Raw genomic sequence first — 23,021 nt, 5'->3', positions numbered from 1 at the left:
AGGCTAAGCCTCAGGGTATCTCCTTTTTCTCCTTGCTGCATTACAAAGTCGGCACTCTCCCTGTCCCATCTCCCAGAGGAGGAGCATCAACTCCAAGAGGGAAGCCACTTTCCTGGTGTCCCCCCCCCCCCCCCACTGATGCCTTGAAGCTGAGACTTTTGCTGGCATCTGCTGGAGCCCAAGCTCTCCATCGTCCTGGGCCGCTCCGCCTGGGGTCCTGGATCCTTACACAGGGAAGAACCCGGGAGGCTGGGAGGACTTGCCACTTGCTCGTGGTCTCCCGGACAGAGGGGATGGGCGCCCCCCCTCCCCGAACCATGGAGGAAAGGAACGTGGCAGTCCACCCTGGGGTTAGCAGAGAGTTAAACTTCTTGTCAGCAGAGGATGAGGCAGGAATATAATTAAAACTTTGCCCTTGGAATAGCTGATTCATTTGAATTTTATTCCACACGTTTGACAGAGGAAAGAAAATGTGAAGATTTGAAGCCCTCCCTGGTTCTCGCCTCCTCAGGCTGGCCCGGCTCTTCCCGTGGCAGTCAGTCCACTAATACTGAGGACCTACTGTGTGCCACTGAGGGGCTCTCCCAGTGAGACAGACAGGTGCCGTCCGTGGCCCTGCTCCAGCAGGAGAGACCCGACCTCAAAGCACTGCTGTAACAGTAACAGATAACCACAAACCTAAGGGCTTAACACAACACGTATTTGTAGCTTACCATCCTCCCGAGGCTGGAAACCCAAAATGGGTCTTACAGGCTAACACTGAGCTGTCAGCAGGGCCGGTTCCTCTTGGAGGCTCCGGGGAGCCTTCATGTCCTGGCCCCGTCCACTGTCCAGAGGCAGCCTGCTTTCCTCGGCCCACAGCCTCTGCCTCTCCCTCTGCCCCACGCCTAGCTCCTTCCAGACTCTCTTTTACTCCGCCACTCCTGCTTCCCTCTGACAAGGACCCTGTGACCACATGGGGCCCACCCAGACAAGCCAGCATCGCCTCTGCATTTCAGGATCTTTCATCCCTTCCGCAAAGTGCCTCTTGCCCTGTAAGGTGATCTAGTCATAGGTTCAGGGGATGAGGACGTGGACCTCTCCGGGGGGGCATTCCGGTGCTCGGTAAGGACCACCGCTGTTCTGCTGGTTATTGGCACCGGCTGAGAGCAGAGGGTCTGGGACGGCTGCTCTCTGCTCTGCCCAGCTGGCCACGGACCCTCGGCTGTCTGGGGTGCAGGGGAGGGGCAGTCAGAGCCTTCCAGGGAGCTCAGAACAACCCTCAGATCAGTGCCACCTACCAGGAGGGGCTTGGGGACCGCAGGGTGACCTTTCAGGCAGGCACTAGGACCTTTCTCAGGTTTAGTATTAAAAACGAGTCCATACAGGGCTCCTGCTGCGGATCAGGAACCCCAAGTGCTTTCCCGGGGAGAAGGCACTCTATCGGCCAGCGGCCCGGGGAACCAAGCCCTGTTATTGGTCCCATTTGGGAGAGGAAGCAGGGGAGGCACAGAGAGGGGAGGTGGTTTGCCCAGGGTCACACAGCTGGGAGGTGGTAGAGTTGGGGGGCGCAGACATCTCCCGACTGCTCCCCGGTGCCCAGTGTTGGCTCTCCCGGCTGGCCAGTGCCCTGGTCTGAAGCCGGGGCCTTTTGTCAGAAGTCTTTACGCCCACCAGCACTTACCCGTATGTTCAGAAACAAGGGGGAATTTCCTCTCCTCCCTCTTCCCTCCTTCCTGATAATGAAAGTTGCACATTTTCATCCTAGAAAAGATGAGGTAGGTGTCCCCCCGACTCCCAAGGTGCAGCCCCCAGACCGACGTCACGAAGAGGTCGCCCTCCTGCTGCCCCTGCCCCGCCTGTGCCGGAGCCTCCCTGAGTCGGGCCTCTCCCTGGCCGGCGGGTCCTTCAGCCTCAGGAACATGCACCCCCGGTGTCCCCTCACGCTCCCCACCAGACCGGCGTCACCACGGGGAGGATGGGGGGACGGATACCACGGGACTCTGTGCTGGGTTTCACAGCTGATGCCTCTTGGCTGGGGGGCAGCTCCCTGGCCCCGGGACCCCTTGTCTCCCATCCCCCCCCCACCACCCCGAGATCTCATGAGGCTCATTGGACCTTCCAGCTCTGGCCCCACCAGCAGCCTGGGGTGGCAGCCGTGCCACACCGTCTTTTCGCTCAGGACGCCCTCATTTGCACGTGCTCCGCCACGTCCCCACCAGCCAGCGGAGCCCCTGCAGGCCGACCGGCCTCCCGGGTTGGCCTTGTGAACAGCATGGACTCCACACCTGACCTTTCAGGACCCACATACTAGAGGCAGACGGGTTATGAATCAGTAGACACGGAAGAGCTCAAGAGGGCTAAGAAGACAGGGACATTGGGGGTCTCCCGAGTGCCGGGGGCTGTGGTAGATGAGGCAGTGAGGGCAGGCCTCTCTGCGGAGGGGGACGGTCAGGCCAGGGCCTGAGAGAGGGGCTGTGTTCGCCCCACCAAGGACAGAGAGCAGGGCCCACCCTGGAGAGAGCAGGTGGAAGGGCCCTGTGGCGAGTGGGGCCTGCGTTTTTGGGGAAGCCAAGGGAGGCCTGTGTGCCTCGTGTGTGGAAGGAGGAGAGGGCAGGGCTGGGGATGGTGGGCCCCCGGTAGGCCTTGGGGGCCATGAGCTTCCTTCTCCTGAAGGGAAGCTCCCTCCTAGGGCCCAGCCCTGAGATGTCCTTATTCCTGGTGAAACTCTCTTCCAGTCCACTGTGGTTCAAGGGAGGCCCACAGAGGTGAGGCTCTTCTGACGCAGCTCTAGCTACCTTTGGTGGCCTTAGCCATGTATGCACGCAACACACAAACACATTCACACACATGAATACATGCACATGCAAACACAGGCACACACACGAACACACTTAGATACACACACATGAACACGCACACACGTGAACACAGACACACACGTGTGCTCAGTGTAGAGAAAGGCATGCAGAGAGACCCAGAAAAAGGAGGCAGATGAATGGGTTGAATTTTTCTGGGCCTACACAGTATTATTTTTTTTTTAATTGTGAACTTATTATTAGCATGGATTAAAACGGGAGACTTTTCATAAAATCAACAATTTTTTTTTTTCAAAACGAACCCGGACAATTGGTTTTTTTTCTTTTTCTTTTTTTTTTTTAAAGATTTTATTTATTTATTTAACAGACAGAGATCACAAGTAGGCAGAGCAGCAGGCAAAGAGAGGAAGGAAAGCAGGCTCCCTGCTGAGCAGAGAGCCCGATGCGGGGCTCGATCCCAGGACCCTGAGATCATGACCCAAGCCGAAGGCAGAGGCCTTCACCACTGAGCCACCCAGGCGCCCCGAACCCGGACATTCCTTGAGCTCAGTGTTGCTGATCACCTAACTGCTTAGCAAGGTTGTTACTGTTCGTAGTCAGGACGGCGATATCAGCACCGTCTCAGGGATAAGCAAATTGAGGCTTGTAGAAATTGAGTTGCCAGAAGGCGCACAATTAGTAAGTGGCGGAACCTGGATTCTGATCCGCCAAGTCTGACCCCAGACTTCTCTCCCTCCCTCTCCATCTTTCTCTCTCTTTTTTGCAACTGGGAATTTTGTGTCAGAGGCCCTGCGAGGAGGGGCCCCCGGGGGCCTGGACCCAGCCTTCTGGGCCGCCCTGGCCTCCCCTCCGCCCTCCGCCACCTGCTCGTCTCCTGCCTGCCACGCGCGGCCTCTGACGGTGACTCTGAAAGCCATCCACTATGAAAGTGAGCATTTTGGCAATTTCTAAAAAACTCGTTTCTAATAGAGAAGGCTTTGCGGTCTGGTGGATGTGCCCCGAGTCCCCTCTCGGCCGCTTGTTGGCCAGGCGACCCGACCTCTCTGAGCCTCAGTGTCCCTCTGCTGTGAAACAGAGGCTGAAACTAGGGTCCCCATGGGGAGAAGGTAAGAGGGACACAGCAGAGGTGGGCGCGCCTCCCACGGAGCCGTGACTGCTACAGTCAGGGTGTCTGAGGATGTCCCCCGCCGAGCGGGCCCTGGCTGACCTCCTCAGGAGCCCACAGGCCACCGCGAGGGAGGTCCTGGCCTCTCCACGGGCTGGGACCGCGTGGCTAGGACCGTGCCCCAGTCCGTGGCAGCGGGGGCATCCCGGGCTCTCCCTTCTCTCCGCCAGGCCTTCGTCAAGATGGTTGGGCACCACGTCTCCTTCCTGGAGGCCCACGTGCTTCGGGCCGAGCGGGACCACGGGGCCTTCTCGCAGGCTCTGTGGAGATGGCTGGGCTCCGCCGGGCTTCCCTCCTTCAGGAGCGTGAGTATCTCCCCACCACCTGCCTCCTCCCCGGCCCCAGAGTGGGGAGAGGGGCTCAGGAAGTGAGAGTTCAAAGGGCACATCTCACTTCCACAGACAGGAAACGGGCGTCTGGAAGGCTGGCTGAGGGAGCGCTGACCCAGGGCCCGTGGGGGGTGGTGGGGGGGCAGCTGGAGTGTCTCTGTCCCTCCCTTGAGTAACTCTACTTGCCCTGAAGTTTGAGCTTCAGTGCTGTGACCACTCGCTTATTCATCCAACCATTGAGTGCCTGCTGTATGCTGAGCACTGTGGTCCTTCAGGGATTACCGCAGTGAGCAGGGATAACCCCTGCCCTCCTGTCCTGTCTTTATAGCCCTAAGGACAGGCTCAGGGTGACATTCGGAACTCAGGGTGGGTCCTTCTCCTGAAAGGCACAAGTTAGCCTCCAGCAGACCAGAGGGGCCGAGGTGGTAGAGGGCTGTGGACGTGGAGGGCTGGGGACGTGGAGGGCCAGCCTGCTTGTGGCCTTTCCTACCTTGCAAAGGTCTCTTCCCTCCACATCTCTGCTTCCCTGGAATCCTCCCTACAACCCCAAAGAAATTGTCGTTGTGTCCCTTTGACCCATGGGAAGAGTGAGGCCAGACTGATTGTGCAGTGGAGATCTTCAGTGTTTAAGACACATCTGTCTTTGCCACTTGGTATCTGCTGGCCTCCCAGTCCAGGGGACACTGGGCAGTGTCTGGAGATATTTTGGTTTTGAGCTGGATGTGGGGTGGAGGGGCTGCTGGCATCTACTGGGTAAAAACCAGGGGCGGTGGGATGACTCAGTGGCTGAGTCTGTTAAGCGTCTGCCTTCGGCTCAGGTCATGATCCCAGTGTCTCGGGACTGAGCCCCGCATCAGGCTCCCTGCATACATGCTCTCATTCTCTCTCAAATAAGTAAGTAAATCCCCAGGGGTGCCGTTAAACACTCTGCACCGTCCAGGAAGCCCCCCCCCCCCCACGTCAGAGGATTCTCTAGCTGCGCACCTGAGTAGTGCCTAGTCTGAGAAACCCCGCCCAAAGCCGCCTCCGGTCATTGTCACCATGGTTCCTGTCAGGTCTCTTCCAAGCGCTCCGTCGGCTGGTTTCTGGGGCGCCTCTTCTCAGACCAGTCTCTGGAGAAAGGAACTTTGTCATCACCCCCTGCTTTTCAGATGAGGAGTCTGAGGTTCTGGGAGGGGAAGGGACTTGTGGGAGGCCACACAGCCCGGTGTGGCAAGGCAGGGTTGGACCCTGGTTGACCTGTCTCTGGGACCTTGCCCGTCACAGCTCAGCCAGCTGCCCTGTCCTGCCCCTCAGCAGGGTCTCTCACTGTTCCTGGGCTCTGCCGGGGGGACCCCCCCCCCCCGGCCCTCTGCCTGCCCCACATCTCCACTTTGTTGACTGTGTTCCAGGCACTGCTCTAGGCATTTCGTGGGTGTGGATTCGTTTACCTTTCCCAGCCTTCACGTGCACTGGCCGTGACCGTGATTCCCACCGGATAGGAGGTTGCAGTGGAAGTTCGGAAGGTGTTAGCGGCTACGCTCTCACAGCCCACCAACAGCGTTTAGCTGGTGTACTCCGTTCTCTTTGGCCAGGCAATGTTATTTCAATGGTGTGAATCGGGATACCTGACTGGGCTTCCCTTTCTAGTCCCCGCCGGGACCCCATTGCTCCATTTGTCTTACACCTGCCTGAGGCATGTGCTGCTCACTCGCTGGTCTCCAGGTGAGTCACTCGCCCAAGGCCAGTAACAGCCAGACAGTGGCCTCGCAGAACTCAGGGTCTTGAAACTCCTATTAATCCTTTAGAGCCCAAGTTAACACCACCTCCTCTGAGAAGCCCTCTGGGATTGCCCCATCTCCGGGCAAAGGCTACCTTCTGTCATCCAACAATGATGAAGTCTGGAGCTGCTTCTCTGTCCCCCTCTCCCTTGAGCTGTGGTGACTGTTCCTTGGTAAACAGGAACCCACCAGTCACGCAGTGCTCTGTCCACCAATGTTCAGAAGCACATCGGGGGAAAATCAGAGGACTGCCCATGGCCTCCAGCAAGTCTTCTAACAGTGGGTTCTATTGGGCCCTTGGTCTTTGCACTTTCCAGTCTTTTGTTATGATACGCTGTTGTCCCCATGTGGTTGGCAGTAGTGTTTCCATTTAGAAGTGGAGACTGAGGCTCAGAGACAGAGAGTCATATATCTGAACTCAGTGCTTGGGTTGGAACTCAGGCCCGCAGGCCTCTGAAACAGGGGTTCCCCTGCCCACTCCAGCAGGATCCCACGTGGGTGTGGCTGGGCATGCTGGGACCTGTGCCCTCTCATGTCTACCAGCCGGCAGAGAGGGGGGCCCCCAGGCTTACCTGCGGTGACTTGTTCCAGGAAGTGCATTCCAGCCAGGGGTGGTGAGTCATTCAGCAACCCAGTGTGTTCAGCTTGGCCCCAGGAGGGCTTTGTCTGGGGCAGGTGGTGCCCGTTGGTGTGTGCACGCGAGTGTGTGCAGACCCAGGGAGGTCCAGGGCTGCACCTGCACCGAGGGTGTGAGCCGGAGGAGCCCTTCTAGCACAGTGGTCGTCACAGCTCGTGTTGGGGCCCTGACTCTGCAGGCACCAGATGTTCCCCTCGGGAGGTAGGTCTGTCACTGTCCCAATTTTATGGAGGAGGAAACTGAGGCAGAAAGACTCACATAGCTTGTCCACCCAGAAAGTTGGGAAGCCAGGATTCAGATCCGTGAGTGCGGCCTGGGCTCCGGGCAGGTCACCTGCTCTGCTCGGCCCTGCACCCTCGCTATGCCCGGTTCTGGATCTGGGACCGCCGTCTGGGAGATGGGGGCTCTCGCAGAGTACGGGGTGGGTTCCCCCGAAGCCGGGATTCCACATGGGGCTCAAGCCGCTTCCTCTCAGTGAGTCCACACAGGCCTTCCTCCCCTGCACAGTGGGAAGCTGCCCCTCACAGCCCCAGATTCCATCTCCTGCCCTCACTTGCCCTCTTTAGACTCCCTCCAAGGGTCCCCACGGGTCCCTGAGGGCCCTGTGGAGTGAAGGACGAGACAGGGGCTCTCAGTCTCCCTTGGCCCTGGGGGAGAGCTGGCAAGGGGTCCCGTCCCTCTAAGATGAGCCATAGCACTCCCCCGAAATCCCACCAACCGTCACTGCCCCCTGTGACCCTTCTGGAGTCAGGGGAGGGGTGGGGACCCTCTCATGGGGCCCAGGAGGGAGGGCTCTCAGCCTTCTCCTCTAGAGCTGGGCAGGGGCCTTTCAGGCTATGTTTTCCCTATTCCCGAGTCCATGAGCTGGAGCAGAAGCTCCTGGGAAGGCGGGGGGGAGGGGCGCAGAGAGAAACCGGGTCCTTGTTTTTATGAACTTGGCCAGCCCGCCCGCTCCTTCCCACCTTCTTCCTCTCCCTCCCTCCTCACTTTGCAGACGTAGCTGGGGCCCAGGGAGGGTGCAGGGTAGCTGGGCCGGTGTCTCCCTGCACCCCAGGAACAGGGCCGGCAAGTGGTCCCTCCACCCCCGAGCCCAGCACCGGGGACCCAGAACAGGGTGCCGGCGGGCCTGGGCTGGCCTGAGGACCGCACCTCATCGCCGGCTCGCCTGAAACCCAGGCCTTTTCCCTCTGACCCGAGCCGCCCGAGAAGCGGGCCATCTGTCCTCAGGCTGAGATGAGGGCAGGGCTGGCACCCCAGGCCACCCCCGGCCACCCCCGGCCCAAGAACGTGCGTGGTTCATGGTAGGATTTCCCTGCCGACGCACATGTGTGTGCTTATGGGACGATGGTCTAGCTTCATGCTGTGCTGCGGTTCCCGTTACACTTTTACACTGATTCTTATAATGCCCCAAGATTTTTACCTCATAGCCTTTGGCTAAGCATGGCACTTCTCTCCTGCGGTAGCCAGGCCGCGTCTCCGGCGAATTGCAGCTGCGTGTCCGTGGGCAGGTCCCTCGGCCTCCGGGAGCCTAGACCGCTCAGCTGCTGGCTCACTGACTAGAGCACGACCAGGGACGTTCAGCCTGCCAGGGACCTGGCTCGGTGTTTGATGCGAGGGGATGAGGGCCTCCACCCAGGCAGTGGGAACAGAAAAGAAGAGAAAGACTCCAGCACTCTCCGAAGGACGGTTCTGAGTCTGAGCATCAGTAGACCCAAAAAGCCAGCTCTGCCTGGACATGAACAGAGTGACCCAGGACAGAGTGTCCAATTGTTCAGCGGGACGTGGGTATCATGGCGATGGAGACACAGAGCCAGGCCTGTGGCGGCACGCGCTGTCCTCGGCTGGTCAGTGCCCCAGAAGTGGGGGTGGGGTTGCTGCTTTTATCCCCATTGCGCGGGTGCGTGAGTTAAGGCACAGAGAGGTTCAGTAATTTACCCAAGATTACACAGCGGGGCATCTGGATATGAACGTACTTTCTTAAACTCTGTCCTGCCTTGCCTTGGGAGAGAACTGTGATCTCGTCCCTCAGAGAGCCTGTGTCTCGTGGGAGACAATACAGGCAGTGACCAAATCCTAAGAAAATTCAGTATATAGTCATTTCGAAAGGGGGCCCTGGCTTGCTCTGAAGGAGCCAAGGACGGCCTCCGAGGAAGGGCCACGGTCGCTGGGACCGAATGACGAGGAAGTCCGGGTGAAGTTGGGAGGGGAGGGCCCGTGGGGCAGGACCACGGCAGGAAGTGCTGTGTGGCTTGGCCGAGAGGGAACAAAGGGGACAGTTAGGGGACATGAGGTCACAGCCAGGTTAGGCAGTGTCTCAGGCCACATGGAGGTGTTTTATACTATTCTGAGGGCAATGGGGAGCCATGGACAGGTTCATAGCAGGCGAGGGACATGGTAAGACTGTTTCACTGGAGGGCCACCAGGCTCCTTTCCCCTTAGCTCGGGCTCGGCTGTGTTGTGTTGAGTCCTGAACAGTGTCCTGTGAGAACCGAGTGGGGCGAGTGGGACCATCTGAGCTCCCGGGCTCAGTTGGTAGGAGCGAGAGTCCTCAGCCTAGAAAGGTCGCAGGCCGTGCCCTGAGCTCGCCAGAGTCCCCACCTCCCTGGGCATCAGGCCCCCTGTCCAGTCGAAAGTGAAAACAGAGGCTCCAGGTGGGGGACCCAGGTCTCCTGGACGAATGTCTGGTTCCAGGGACCCCACCTGAGCAGACGCTGTCAACCCAGGTCAACGCAGAGGGCCCCTCGCTCCTGGAAATCTTCCTAGATGTGTGCAGGACTGGAAGTGTGAGACGGAGCTGGAGCCACGGGGCCTCGGAAGGGCCTTGGAAGGGCCTGGGAGACAATGTCACGTGTCCCTGGGGCCCAGGCCCTGCACGGCCCCGTGGCCATTCCCAGTGCCCTGTGGACCACACCAGGCCTCCTTCTCTGCGCCGGTGCCTGGAGGCCCGGAGGGAGCAGCCCCGCTAATTTGTTTGTTTTGTTTTCCGTTGAGCCAAAACATCTTGTTCAGGAGGTGTCATTTTGATTCATTTTCTGGTGGATCAGAGTGTGATACTTTCCAAGGAAATTTCTTTGGCTAATAGCAAAACCACTGGGGGCCAAGTCGCGACACCCACACAGAACCAGGCTGCCCAGGGGCTGCCCAGACTGCAACCCAGCCTGGCCCCTTCCTCAGCCGCCAGATGCCCAGGGGCAGCCCGGCTGTGTGTGGGAGCATGTCCACCGCCCTGACGCGGCAAGGAGTAGTGAGTGGGACCCGCAGGGGACTGCAGAGCCCACACCCTACCTAAAGGGGGATGGATTGTCTGGCTGCTCAACTACATTCTCCCTGGGATGACCCAATTTTCCTGTTTCAGAGAGAAAGCTAGACCTCGAAAGTCTTCTAAGAACCTTCTTCTTCTTCTTCTTTTTTTTTTTTTTTTTTAAGATTTTATTTATTCATTTGACAAAGAGAGAGAGATCACGAGTAGGCAGAGACAGAGGGGGGAAGCAGGCTCCCCGCTGAGCAGAGAGCTGATGCAGATGTGGGGCTCCATCCCAGGACCCTGAAATCATGACCTGAGCCGAAGGCAGAGGCTTAAACCACTGAGCCACCCAGGCACCCTAAACCTTCTGATGTCTAAAGTCAGCAGCAAATGTTTCTAAATGGTAAGCACAGTGGGGAAAACCTATGGCGCCTTGTGTCTAGCATTCTCCCCTGCTCTGGATATCAGGCTGACGGCTTGTAACTCCTTAGAGGCTTTTGGAGACAGGGAGAGTGAAGAGGCATCTTCTCCCCTTCTCTGTGCCGGCGCCAGCAGGCGACCCCCAGCCTGCAGTTTCTGTGAGCATCTACTACAGCCCCAACTATGAGAGCTCTAGTGAGCACATACATGAAGGGCCTTCTGCGCCCTGAGTCTGCTTCCCCCAACCAGCCCAGAGCGAGCTGTTGTTATCCCTGTTCATGGGGAAGGAACCTGAGGTTCAGAGGGGTCTATATACTCCCCCACGGTCACCGAGCGTCAGTGGCAAAGCCAGGATTTGATCCAACTTTGACTCTGTTCCGTGCGTCTTCCCCTTTCTCTTTCTAAGGCCCCAGACCCCTGCCTCAGTAGCCACGGTGGTGCACGCAAGATCCTTAGATCCAATCGGCCCTACCGAAGTATGCTCTTTGCCCAGCTTGGGGGATGTGTGTGTGTGTTTGTGTGTGTGTAACTGGAATGAGTTGCCAGCATTTAAAAACCACATTTCACAGAAGCATCTGTACTTGTCTTCTGTTGACAAAGCCGAGGTCCGGGCTCCTGAGCAGTATCCCTGCTGAGCCACCATCCGGCCCAAGCCACCGCTGCTGGGTACCTGCCCCAGGGCCTTTGAGTTTCCTACCCCAGCGGAGCACATAGTAGGTGTTCAGTAACTATTCATCAGCAGATGCTCTTCAGGCTTCCGTGGCCCTTGATGGCCTCCCTGCTGATTTCCTGGGAGGCGGTCGCAGGCTGTGCTGAGCTGGGGTGACTGTCTGAGCCTGCCCTTCTCCCCTGCAGCTTGGGGCCGCCTCTTGGGTTTTCCTGGAGGTAATGGAGGCTGTGGGCGGAGCAGCCCTGCCCAGGCTGGCCTGTAGGAGTCAGCAGTGCCAGGCTCGGTGTCTCCTCCCCTCCAGCTCACTTGCTCTGTGCACCCCCAGCTCCCTCCCCACCCAGTCCAGCAGAGGGAGGGAGGGAGGCTCTGGCTGGCCAGGACGCCTCCCCCTCCCTCTGCCCAATCCCCCTGGAGGGGTGACTCCCGGAAGGAGGGAAGGAGGCACGGCTCGGCTGGGGCTTTATCTGGCGGTGGAGGCTGAGCCAGGCACCAACACAAAGAAGGCAGAGGAGGCTCCAAGGCTCCTTCTCCCGGGCCCTGAACTGGCCTCTTCTTCTCCTTCTGTCCCGTCATCCCTCTCGGTGGAAATGCAACACGAGCAGATGGCAGATATTAACGCAACAATGGAGGGCTGCGTGGCGCTCGGTCCCCAGCCCCCCGCCCTCCCCACCACACTGGCTCTCCGTGAGCTACATACTCACAGGTTCATGGATCTGCTTGACTCCGGATGTTTGGTGGCTTGTGTGCTGGGGAGGGTCAGAGGGCTCCCGGCAGGCTGGTTTGAGAACCAGATTTTTTTTTTTTTAAAGCATTACATTCTTGTTGAGATTAGTTCCTTTCAATGAGAAGGGGTTCCTATCTCATGGGGGGCCCTTCCCGTTGAAGCCCAAGTGGGAGCTTTCCAACTTCTCCCTGGGGGGTGGCACACGGCGCGCCCTCTCCAGCACCGCCACCACCAGCCTCGGTGTCCACCCCCAGCATCTCTGTGACCGCAGCATCCCTGGGGCTGGTAGACACCCTGCCCTTTGCACATGCTGTTCCCCTGCCTCGAATACCCTCCCTGGTAATGCTGATTCATTGCTCAAGGCCAAGTTGAACGTTCCCACACCTGGGAAGCTGCCCTTGCCCCGGCCACCCCAGGCAGCGTTCCTCTGGGCTCCCCGTTTCCTGTCTGTTCCCTGGTGTCCTAGTGGGGTGTCCTCTGTGTCTTCCCCTGTCATTCCCCCAGACAGAGTTTCTGGGAGGGACTGACTTGTCTTTGACTTAGTGGTAAGCAGCCGGAAGGGCCAGTGGGAGCCAGTACCCTACCTGCCATGGCTGGGTTCCCCCCATGCCCACCTGTCACTCAGGTACTCTTACCGTGTCCAGTGTACGGATGAGGAGACAGACTCGGGAGTTAGAACGCTGGACTTCGTTCCTTTGACTCTAGAGCCCTATGTTCTTCGTGCTTCAGGGGTTGATATTCAGACACTGGGGTCCGGTGACCTTAAGTGCAGCACTGGGTGCCGGGCAGGTGCCATCAACGCCAGCCCAGAGCTACTGCTCGGAGTGGCCTGACCTTGGCCTTCTTTTAAAAAGGAAAGGTTGGGAATGCAGATTTTTATGTGCAGTCAGTTGATTCAGAAAACAAATCTGAGGCTCCGAGAAATCTCTGGGAACCTATTGGCCCCCAGGCCTCCTACAGAGCCTACCCAGGTGTGGGGTCAATGCCTGTTGGCTGAGGGAGTGGGAGTGTCCCCCTCATCCTTCCTAGATCCCCCTCTCCCTGTTTCTGGTTATAAGGCACTGTCCCCGCCCCTCCCTAAGTGTAGACCAAACACCTGTGGTACTGAGAGGCGGGTAGTGGAAAGCACGGGTTCAGACCAGGGTTCCACAACCTTGAAACTACTGTCATTTGGGGCCAGATCGTTCTCTGCTGCGGGGCCATCCTGTGCATCGTATGATTTTAGCAGCGTCCCTGGTCTCTGCCCACCAGATGCCCCCATTTATGACCATCACAGTAGTCCAGAAATTGCAAAAGTCCCTGAAGGCAAAATTGCCCTGGGTTAGGAACCTTCTGCTGGCCCAGATGAAGGACAGTTCTCAGAGCCAGACGGTGGTATGTGGGGCTCATCATCATCGCCTCTTTGCTTTCTTGTGTTTCCTGTAAATACAGAAAATTTCCAAGATGATTTTTAAAAATATTATCATTATTATTTAATATTACTAATATTAAATAATATTTAATACTATTTATTTATTAAATCATATATTTATTTATATAATGTAAATTTATTTATTATATAAAATTATATATAATATAAATTTATTAACACATATTTAATAAATATAATAAATATTAATATTATTATGTAATGTTATTTATTATTTTAAAAAATAAAATTTAAGAAATATTATTTATTTATTTATTGGAGACAGAGCGAGAGAGAGCACAGATGAACCAGGGGGAAGGGCAGAGGCAGAGGGAGAAGCAGACTCCCCGCTAGCAGGGAGCCCAGTTCCCGGGACCCTGGGATCATGACCGGAGCCGAAGGCACTTAACTGACTGAGCCACCCCAGCACCCCCCAAAATAGGAGTTTAAAAATGTGAAAGCATGGGTTCTAGCGCCCAACAAGTTGCTCATCAGCTCCATAGCCTTGGAACAGGGTCTTACCTTTCCCTTCTATGAAATAGGGGAGCAGGGCTCAAACCTGGAATCGGGGTGAGGGTTTCAGTGTGCAGGATTCCCTCTTCACTCAGTAAGCTTTTGTCGGGCCCTTGCTCTGGCGGGAGCACTGTTTGAGTGATGAGGCTCGTAACTCACTAGGGGAGGAGCCAGGAAGGACCCCCGCAGGGCAGGTGCTGTGCTGGGTGCTCCCTACTGAACTCCGGCCTCAGTTCCTGCTTGCTGTAGAGAGGTGGGCGGCCATCCCTGGCCCATTTTATAGAGGAGCAACTGAGGCAGGGAGAGGTAGAGCTGCTCACCCAGAATCAGGCAGAGGAAGAGGGAAGAGAAGCAGCCAGATGCCCCCGGCCATCCTGCCCCAGAGCACCCGCGGGCTTGCACACCACCTCTGGGAACGGGGATCCACGTGTATGGCCCTCAGCTGCCCTGTGAGTCTGTGCTGCTGGGGCCCATTTTGTAGAAACTTCCTTTTGAACCACTGGTGGTTCCACAGCCCCTCTTCCCCGGGGCCGGACACCCTCACTCATGCCAGGACCACAGCTCACCTGGCCGAGGTGGCAACTCAGAGGGGGACAGGCACCAGGAGCCTGTGGGGGTCCCCCTCTGAGTCCCCACCACTTTGAACACACCGGTGGCCATACTGGCCACACGTGGAGAGGTCAGCCCCTGTCAGGCCCCGTGTCCCTCTGGATCCCCATCTCTGAAGTGCATCTGCCTGTCTCTGCCTCTTTCCGTGAGTCTCTGGGCTTCTGTCTGTCTCCTTGTGTCACACGCACCACACAAAACTTCACCAAGCCCCCTACCCTCCCTCCCTCTCACCTCATCCTCCCGTCAGGGGTCTCACAAGGACCCCTCCCTCCTCAGATGGAAAGAGGGGTGGAGTGGAGGGACCCCAGGGCTGAGTCTGGTTCTGCGTCCACTGACTGGGCTGCACCACGGACACCACCGCTCCCTCAGAGCCCCGGCATCCTTGGGGACATAGGTGTACCAGGAGAGGGGGGGTCCCACGGTGACGCATGCTACAGGGAGCCCTAGTGAGTACAGCTGTGACTTGAGTGCCCACGGACGATGGAATGACCAGACTGGGTCCCCGCTTAGGCTCAAGTTCTCCCCAGAAAGTGAAGCTTCCCGGGCAGGTGCTCTTAGCAGATAGAGCTCAAGAGGGCTGCCTGCCCCCGACCCGTGCATGTGACAGAGAAGGAGCGAGCCGTCAGCAGAGTGGCTGCCAAGGAGAGGGTGGACTGGCTTGGCGCTGGGTTGCTCGGCGCCCCCAGGCAAGGTCGGGCTGGCAGAGGGCGGGCAGCCGCCACAGGCCATCCTGGTTCCAAGGGAACGCGACACATGCAGGCCAGCCCTCGGTGAGCGCAGAAACTTGTGTGTGATGCCTGCAGCTGGGGTTGGGGCTTCTGGAGGAAGTGTGATCCCTTTGATGCCCAAGGAGCCTGGGAAGCTCTTGAACTTGCCTGTGTTCATGGTCAGCTTTCTTCTGGGAAAATAAACCACGTCTCATTAAGCAGTAAATTTGTCCAGGTGCCTGTTTCGGCTGATACCATCACACCTGGTCTTGCTGCCAGACCTAAAGTCAAGGCCAAAGTTCCCGTTACTTGGAGAGTCCTAATAATTAACCTAGAACCTCAGTCAGAAGGGGGTAATGCTGGCTTTTAGATGTAGTGAGGAGCTGGAGCAGGGAGGGCTGGTTCCAGGCCTGGATGTTGCTGAATGCTGGTAGGGAGGTGCCCCCTGGGGCCTGGGTTGGGGGTCTCAGCACTCACCCTCTCTTCCCCTCCTGTGATTGGCAGCTCTCTGGCTTGCATCTGGCTCCAGAGGCCTCAGGCGATTCCCCAGGAGTGGTTTGGAGGGAGTGGCCAGGAGCGACTCAGATAGCATCAGTCATTGGTTTGAGAGAAATGGGAGGCCACAGCCAGGGGCAGCTCTTGGGGCTGGCTGCCAGCGTGTCCGTACCTGGTGTGGCCTCCGGTAACTTGTCAGTGACCAGCAGGCATTTATTGAGTATCTACTGTGAGCCAGCTGCCGTGATTGATAAATGAGCCCTGCCTTTCAGTGGCCGGGAGAGGCCCCCACGCTTATTAATTTTTGAGGCCCCTTTTTATTAAAAATCAGAGCAGTACCAGCATGGGTTCCCACCACTGTGATTTAGTTTAAATGTTCATGTTTTGAAACTGAATGCATTTAATACCAAAAATGCAATGTTATGAAATTGTCCGCTTGGGCTCTTTCTAAGCTACTGACGGTATTTAAAAAGAATATGAATCCCGGGGCCATAGTAATAATGACATTAGTCGGGAACTGTTGGGCACTTACTGCTTTCTGAGCACTTCACGGTTACGTGGGCCTAACACCCTGCGAAGGAGAAACCATTATTAACCCTGTTACCAGGTGAGAAAACTGAGGCACAGAGAGGGTAACTTGGCCGAGATCACACAGCTAGGCAGGGGGGGCCACTGCTGTCCGAGGGATGTGGGAGTGGGACAGTTTCTTGTGCTGGATGGAGGGACTGGCTCTTGGCGCTGGTACGTCCATGGGGGGGGGGGCTTTGGAGACCACTTCAGAGCAAATCCAAGGCCCTCTGTGACCCCCGCCCCCCATCCCCGCCTTCACGCACATCCTTGCTCCCCAAGCAGTGAGCCACTTGGGAGGAACTGGGCACATGGTAGACTTGACCCCTGTATCCCCAGGAGACCCCAGAAAGTGAGCTCAGCCTCCACCTAAACCCAGTTTCTGGTTTTCTTGAAAGCGTGTTGGGATGGGTGCTGGGGGGTGGGCACATGGTATTCTCTGTCCCCTGGGTTTTTGCTCTGGAGCTGGCCCTGCCCATCCCCCCTCTGTGCTGAGGCACACACAGGCCTCTTCCTCCCCCCACATTCCCCTGTTAGCCATCCTGGGCTGCTCCAGAACCCCAGCCCCTGGGCCAGACTTAACTCCTTTGAGGCCAGACCTCCACGGACCTCCCCTTGGTTCTTCTGTTCTCACACATTCCTTTCCTCATTCAGCAAGTACTTAGCCACCCACCTGTGCGAGCTTTCGGTCTTTCAGATCCTCAGGACCCAAGGAGGACAGAGAATATTCCTGCCCTCCAGCAGCTGACCCCCTAGGGCCCCAGGGGACAGAGAAGATCAAGAAGCAGTAGGTAGGGAGTGGGCCAAGGGTAGGAGGTGGTCAGGGAAGGCCTCCCTGAGAGGGTGACTGGAGCAGGGGTTGCATTGGAGGAGGTAGGAAAGGGGGGGGTGCGCCGGTGCCTCGGGCAGCTGCGGGAGCTGTGAGATCTGAGAAGGCAGCCCTCGGGAGCCAGAGGCAAAGGTGGAGCGAGCAGAGAGATCGGACCTGGGCCCGGGGCTGTGACTCAGCTCTAGAGGGTTCCAGATGGCTGGCCTGGGGGCCAGAGTGGAAGCTGGGAGGTCTGAGCCGCTGGGATGGTCCAGGAGAGATGAGGATGGTCTGGACCAGGGTGGAGCAGGGTGGGGTTGAGGAAACAGGGTCCATTCCTCCTGTGTGTGTGTGTGTGTGTGTGTGCGCGCGTGTGGTTGGGCAGGGGGCACGGTGTTTAATTGCAGATTAAATTGTAAATTGTAGATTCACAGGCAGTTAAGAAATAATACAGAGAAATCCCTTAGGCACTTGGCCCATATCTCCCCAGTGGTAACACTTTGCAAAACTGTAGTAAAGTATCCTGGCCAGGTCTTAACATTGAAACAGTTGGTTCTCTACAGTTGCATTGGTTCTGTACGTTTTTACATTATTATCTGGGTGCCTGGCTCTGCCTCTGCGGTCAGGCTGGGGAATATCTCCAACATGACGGGGGTCCCGCGCTGTCCTTTCATGACCGCCTTCCCCTCTGCTCTGTCCCCGGCAACCACGGATCTGCCCCCCGTTTCTCAAATTTTGTGATTTGAAAAACGTCCTATACACGGAATCCTGCACCGGGGGAGCTTCCTTCCAGGACTGGCTTCTCTCACTCAGCATCATTCCCCGGAGATTCGTCCAAGTTGCTGTGTGGTTCGCGAGTCTGTATGGCCGTGTTTGCCGGTGGAGACCGGGTTGGAGATGCGAGTGTGGGGTTCAGGCCTAGAGGTGTCCCGCTGTGGAGCCGTGGCCTTGACCTTGAGGCTGAATGAGGCCACCCAGGGAGGCAGAGGGGCTCCAGGCTGAGGACTGAGAGTGAACTGATTCAGCCTCGAAATGCACCAGGCACGGGGATGCGGCCAGCCCCGCACAGACAGATGGACAGACAGACGGATAAAGTCCCTGCAGGTGGGGAAGGGCCGTCTCAGGGCTGGGTGGCAGGGGGCGGCGTGGCAGAGGGCGTGCGCTTAGGAACTCTCCCGTACCCCACTTTGTCCCTTCGCCACCAGAATGCTGGGCCCCACTGGCTGGGCTCTTCGGCTCAGAGTTTTAGACCAGAGTTTCCACGAGTCCTGAAGCACATGGGAAAACAGCGACGCGTTGCCTCTCAGATGAGACGGCGTCCCTTGCACAGTGACTGACATCTCACAGCCTCTGTCCTCCGGGAATATGAGTTCTTTGACCAAGGGCTGGGGCTGGGGATGGTGAGCGAGTGTTTGCTCGTGGTCTCTGGCGCAGCGACCCGGCTGGGGTTTGGAGAGACCCTGAACGCACTCCTGTCACCATCTTCTCCCCTCCGGGTCCCTGTCCCCAACCTTCCTGGTGCGCCTCCCTCTCGGCCCGGGCCCTGTCTTTCCCTCTCCTCTTCCGTCTTCCTTCCGTGCGTCTCCCCCGCCTCCCCACTTCCCTCACTTCCCCTCCTGCTCTTGCCCTCCATCCATTTCTGCTTTTCCTCAGGCTCCTCTATCTCGTTTCCATGTCTCTCTCTCTCTCTCTCTCTCTCTCTCTCTCGTGTGTCTCTGTCCCCCTCCGGCTCTCCCTCTCCTTCCCCGGCTCCAGTGACCTCCTGCTCTCCCCATCGCGAACCCTCCTTTCTCTCTCCCGCAGGCCTTAAAAATCATCCCTTGTCACTCTCAGGGGGCCCAGTGGGTAAAATGTCTTAATCAGACCCGGAAAGCACAGGGGCTGGCGGAGGGCGGGGGCGGGGGGCGGAGTGGCGCAAGCTCCTGGAAAAGGGCTTCCTGAGGCGAGCGCTGGGGCCTCAGGAATAGCAACATTGATGTGGTGGCCGCAGCCCAGGCTGCCTGCTCGGAGGAGGCAGGCCTAGCTGAGAATAAAACTCTGAGAGCCCCTGGGTCTGAAGGAAGCGTGGCTTGAGAGGAGAGTCACAAGGCTGCCCGGGTGCGCGGGACAGGGGACAGTCTGGGCGGTGGCTGTGAGGCAGGCTCCTTCGGCTGGCAGGAGGTGGCCGCCTAGCCCTCGGGGAAGAGTCTCCCCGCTGGGCAGGGGCAGGGGGCAGGCATGGAGGCGGCTTCCTGACACCTGCTGCTTCGGGTGGATGCCTCTGTTCTTGCCCTCATGGCTTGATTATTTGATGGAGAACAGCTCCCCCCCGTTAGGGACCCTGACCCAATGCTTGCTCCTGTCTGTTCGCATTCTGCTTCCCGGAGCTGTTGGTGCTATTTTCAACATTCTTTTATGGACCAACCACCTTTTGAGGCCGGCTGACAAAACCTCCAAGGAGTCTATTGGTGACCAGCATCAGAGTGAGAGCTGTACGGCGCCCTCACGACAGTGGCCAGCTGGGGCCTCGGCCAGATGTTGACCGAGGCCGTGGACGCTCGTCGGGAGCTGGGCCACCGCTGGCTGGCATCCGGGCATGACTGGGCCTCCGGGCATGGCCAGGCCTCTGGTGGGGAGTCGAGAACCTGACAAGGCGGCTGCAGGACTGAGCAGACCCCTGCGAGGGGGTGGCTGGTCTGATGCTCTGGGCTGGGAAGGAAACTTCTTTCCTTGCTCTCTGCCAAGAGGGGGTCAGTCCTGGCTCCGCCCAAATCCAACCGCCGCTGTCCCCGCCCCCCTCAAATTCACCACCGCTCCTGCTGCCATCCTCTGCCCCCCTGGGGGTGTCTCCCCAGCCAAGGGTGCTGACCCCAGGCTCCCCAAGGAGTCATCCGTGAGTGACCCTGCTGAGGTGTGAACACCTACCTGGGAGCCCAGAGATCCTGGGACCGGCTGCAGCAGTTTGTTAAAGGTTTTTCAGAATTTCCAGGCAGGGACAACAGAGCATTTGACAGAGTATGACTGCATGGGCAGGGGGAGGTGGGGGGGGGTGACCCAGCCACGAGGCTGTCCCCGTGTCTGTCACCTGCAGACGTCACACCCTGAGTGAGTCTCACTTCCCACACCTGCGCAACGGGATTGAGAGTTCGAGATTTCAAGTCACGGAAGGTGTAGCGGCTTTTACGGTTCCTGGGGTCATTATTTAACAGCTCTTCTCTGGGTCGTTGGCTCCGTGTTTTGCAGATGCTGCCATGGACACGCCTTATTTATTTATTTTTAAATGACCTTTCTTTATCGGATGATTTTAGACCTGCAGAAAGCTCGTAAAGACAATACAGAGTTCCCATCGGCCCCTTAATCACTTTCCTTCACTGTCCTCTCACGGCACGAAGGCGGCGGTGGTGGCCCCAACCCACCGACGGGGGTCCCTTACTGTTCACGAAAATTCTGGCCTGGCTTGGATTTCACCAGAATTTTCGTAGATAACCGTTCTCCGTTCCCGTCCAGACCAGGGCACGGTGTTGCATGTGTTTTATCTTTTGCACAACCTGGTGTCTCCAGCAGCGGAGCACAGACCTGGCAGGGCAGGGAGGCCAGCCTCAGGCCACCTGGCGACTCCAGAACGGGGCCCCTTCAGGTGTCCCTGTCTGCCAATGTCACCATTGGTCTCAGGCTTCTGAGCCCTGACTTGGCAAGAGGCCAGCCCTTCCCTCTGTCTCGGGTTTTGGGGTTTTGGGCACATTCTAATTCATTCGCTTCTTGCCCGCTCTGCGGCTCTGAGGACTGACATGGGTCCCATCCCTGTGGAGCTCAGCACAGTGGGGAGACTGAGGAAAGAGGCAGACAGGATTCGCTCCTTCGTGGTGCAGTGGGGGAAGAAAGGTGACCGGTGAAGTTGGGGGTCCCTTAGGAGGGTCGGAAGGAAAGCACCAAGCATGAGAAGACCCTTTTTCACTCAAGGTGACAAAAGCCTTGAGCAGGCAGTAGCAGGTGTAAGGGTCCAATTCAGGAAAGACCCCAGGGAAGTCCTGGAAGGGATTTCCAGGCCGGAGGGTTATGAGTGCTGGCAGGGGGCAGACCGAGTTTACGGCCAGCCAGGATCACAAGGTTCTGGGGTGGCAAACACCATCTCCCAGGGCCAGGCCAGTGGCTGAGGTGGGAGCGTGTGTCCCCTTTGAAAGGGTGTGACCAGAGCTCAGTACCAGCTCGTCATCACCACTCCGTGCCCCAGAGCTCTGGAGTTTTTAAACAAGAAGCTGGAGACTCGTCTTTTCTAGAGAAGTGGCATTTCATTCAAAAACAGGAGGACACCAGTGACCAAACAGAAGCAACAACACGGGTGCCGACACTCCACCCAGTGGAGGCAAAGCGGGACACAGCTCTAGTCTGGGTTTGGCCAGATGAGCGCCCACCGGTGACCTCACTGGCAGGGCCTGATGGTGACGGTGGAGACTCGCATTTTCTTCTAAGCCCTGTACGTACCAGAGGATCTGATCTGTTTCTTAGGACCGTCCCTCGGGCTGCCAGGTGGAGAGTGGGTGAAGGGCAAGGGGAGGAGCTCGGAGGCGGCCCCAATGAGATGACAGTGGTGATGGCGAGAGGGCTCCCGGACGAGTTAGCAGAAGGGATGGAGAACAGGTGGGATGCGGGTGTCCCGTCTGGGCAGGGGGTGGGCCTCCCAGTGAGTCACATAACCCCAGAGCCTCAGTCTGCTCATCTGCAGAAGGGCTTTGTGACACCTGTGCAGATTCGGGCCTCTGGAACGTGGCAGGTGCTCAATAACACACACGCAGGGATGCCTGGTACCCGGCTCAGTCGGTTAAGCCTCTGCCTTCAGCTCAGTTCACGATCTCAGGGTCCTGGGATCGAGCCCCACTTCAGGCTCCCAGCTCAGCGGGGAACCTGCTTCTCCCTCACCCTCTCCTTCTCTCCCTGCTCATGCTCTCTCTGTCTCTCTCGCCTTTTTTCTCAAATAAACTCTTTAAAAATAAATAAAAGAATATTTTAGAAAGCATACATAGAAATATGTGGCAGTCAGACATTTCTGTGAGTGGCCGTGGGATGAGAAGCAAGGCCCAGGGCCCTTGGTGACAATGAAAGCACCAGCCATCGGGGGAGCCCGGACCCCCAGAAGAGGGGCCCTGATGGAGGAGGGGCCAGGCTTGCAGCAGCATAGCCCAGGTCCAGGATGGAGGGATCAGACTTTGGGTTGGGAGCTGGGGCCCCCAGGAAGGTCTAAGTCTGGAAGAGGCCGTGACATGGCCATGGCCCCGCCCTCCTGGCCGTCCTGTCTTCCCTCCCAGACTGCCTGTGACTTTGCATTTAGCAGCCATATCTTGGCAGGACTTCCAGGGGCTCCTCCTCTGCTAGTTTCCATGTTAACGCTTTTCCTCCAGCTCAAAGCAGAATCCTTGGGGATCCTCGAACCTTCTAGAGCTGCTGCCCAGGGTCGGCATCACCTATAGCGAGACAGCACCAGCTCGTCCCTGCTGCTAGGGTCCTTCAGGGCAGGGGCTGCCCACTGTGGGAGCCCCCAGCCCTGTTCCTCTGTCACCAGAGCCTCAGCAGCCTCCCCCTGCCACCAGCTGCTCTGGCCACTGGGCTGGCAGAGGTTGGGGCCGGGGGCCCAGCTGGGTGGGAGCGTTCGGAGGGGAAGGGGCGCGGCGAGGCTGGCGGGTGCAGCCCTTCGGGCAGGATTGGACACACAGGGGCTGCTTACAGAGAAGTGGGAGGAGCTTTGCTCACAGCTGTCAGAGCCTTCTGGAAGACTTGGGGCCCTGGAGCAGACACAGAACATTGCAGGCAGAATTGCCAGGCGTGGCCTGAGGTGCAGAAAGCCCTTGGCCAGGACGGAACAGGGAGGCTGGGACTGAGGGGAAGGTCCTGTGGGCCGGCTGTGGCAGGGACAGGTCCAAAGCTCAGGAGAGCCCACTGGGATTCCTAGCTCGGCCTTTCACCAGCTGGGTGACCCTGGGCATGTGACCTTCCCTCCCTTCTCCAAGCCTGCTTTGTCCCGCACAAAATAGGCCCCGTCTCAGTGCCTGCCTCCCGGGCTCTGGTGAGCAGTGGGGGAGCCGGGAAGGGCAGCAGCCGCTGGGCTTGGCAGTAGCCCCAGGCTGGCGGTTCCCAGCCCGTGGGGCCCAGGGCAAGGGGCGGGAAGCAAGGCCTTCTCCATCCAGCTCCTCGAC

At 58.0% G+C, this 23,021-nt stretch overlaps 1 protein-coding gene across 4 annotated transcripts in view; it reads left to right on the top strand.

Moving 5' to 3' along the window:
- Positions 1-23,021, top strand: part of BCAS4 (breast carcinoma amplified sequence 4) — a 55,430-nt gene that overhangs the window by 25,555 nt on the left and 6,854 nt on the right. For 3 of the 4 annotated variants that reach the window (XM_045082086.1, XM_004746202.3, XM_045082085.1), the window contains one exon: positions 4,134-4,268. The exons of the other annotated variant lie outside the window; for it this stretch is intronic. In XM_045082086.1, coding sequence (XP_044938021.1) covers positions 4,134-4,268 — 135 coding nt within the window. The remainder of the gene's footprint in view (positions 1-4,133; positions 4,269-23,021) is intronic. 4 annotated transcript variants of the gene reach the window in all.

This window comes from Mustela putorius, unplaced genomic scaffold (genome assembly GCF_011764305.1).
Source record: "Mustela putorius furo isolate JIRA1106 unplaced genomic scaffold, ASM1176430v1.1 tig00000592_pilon_pilon_pilon, whole genome shotgun sequence".
In the NCBI taxonomy this organism is placed as follows: Eukaryota; Metazoa; Chordata; class Mammalia; order Carnivora; family Mustelidae; genus Mustela; species Mustela putorius.
This window is presented reverse-complemented; position numbering and strand designations above follow the sequence as displayed.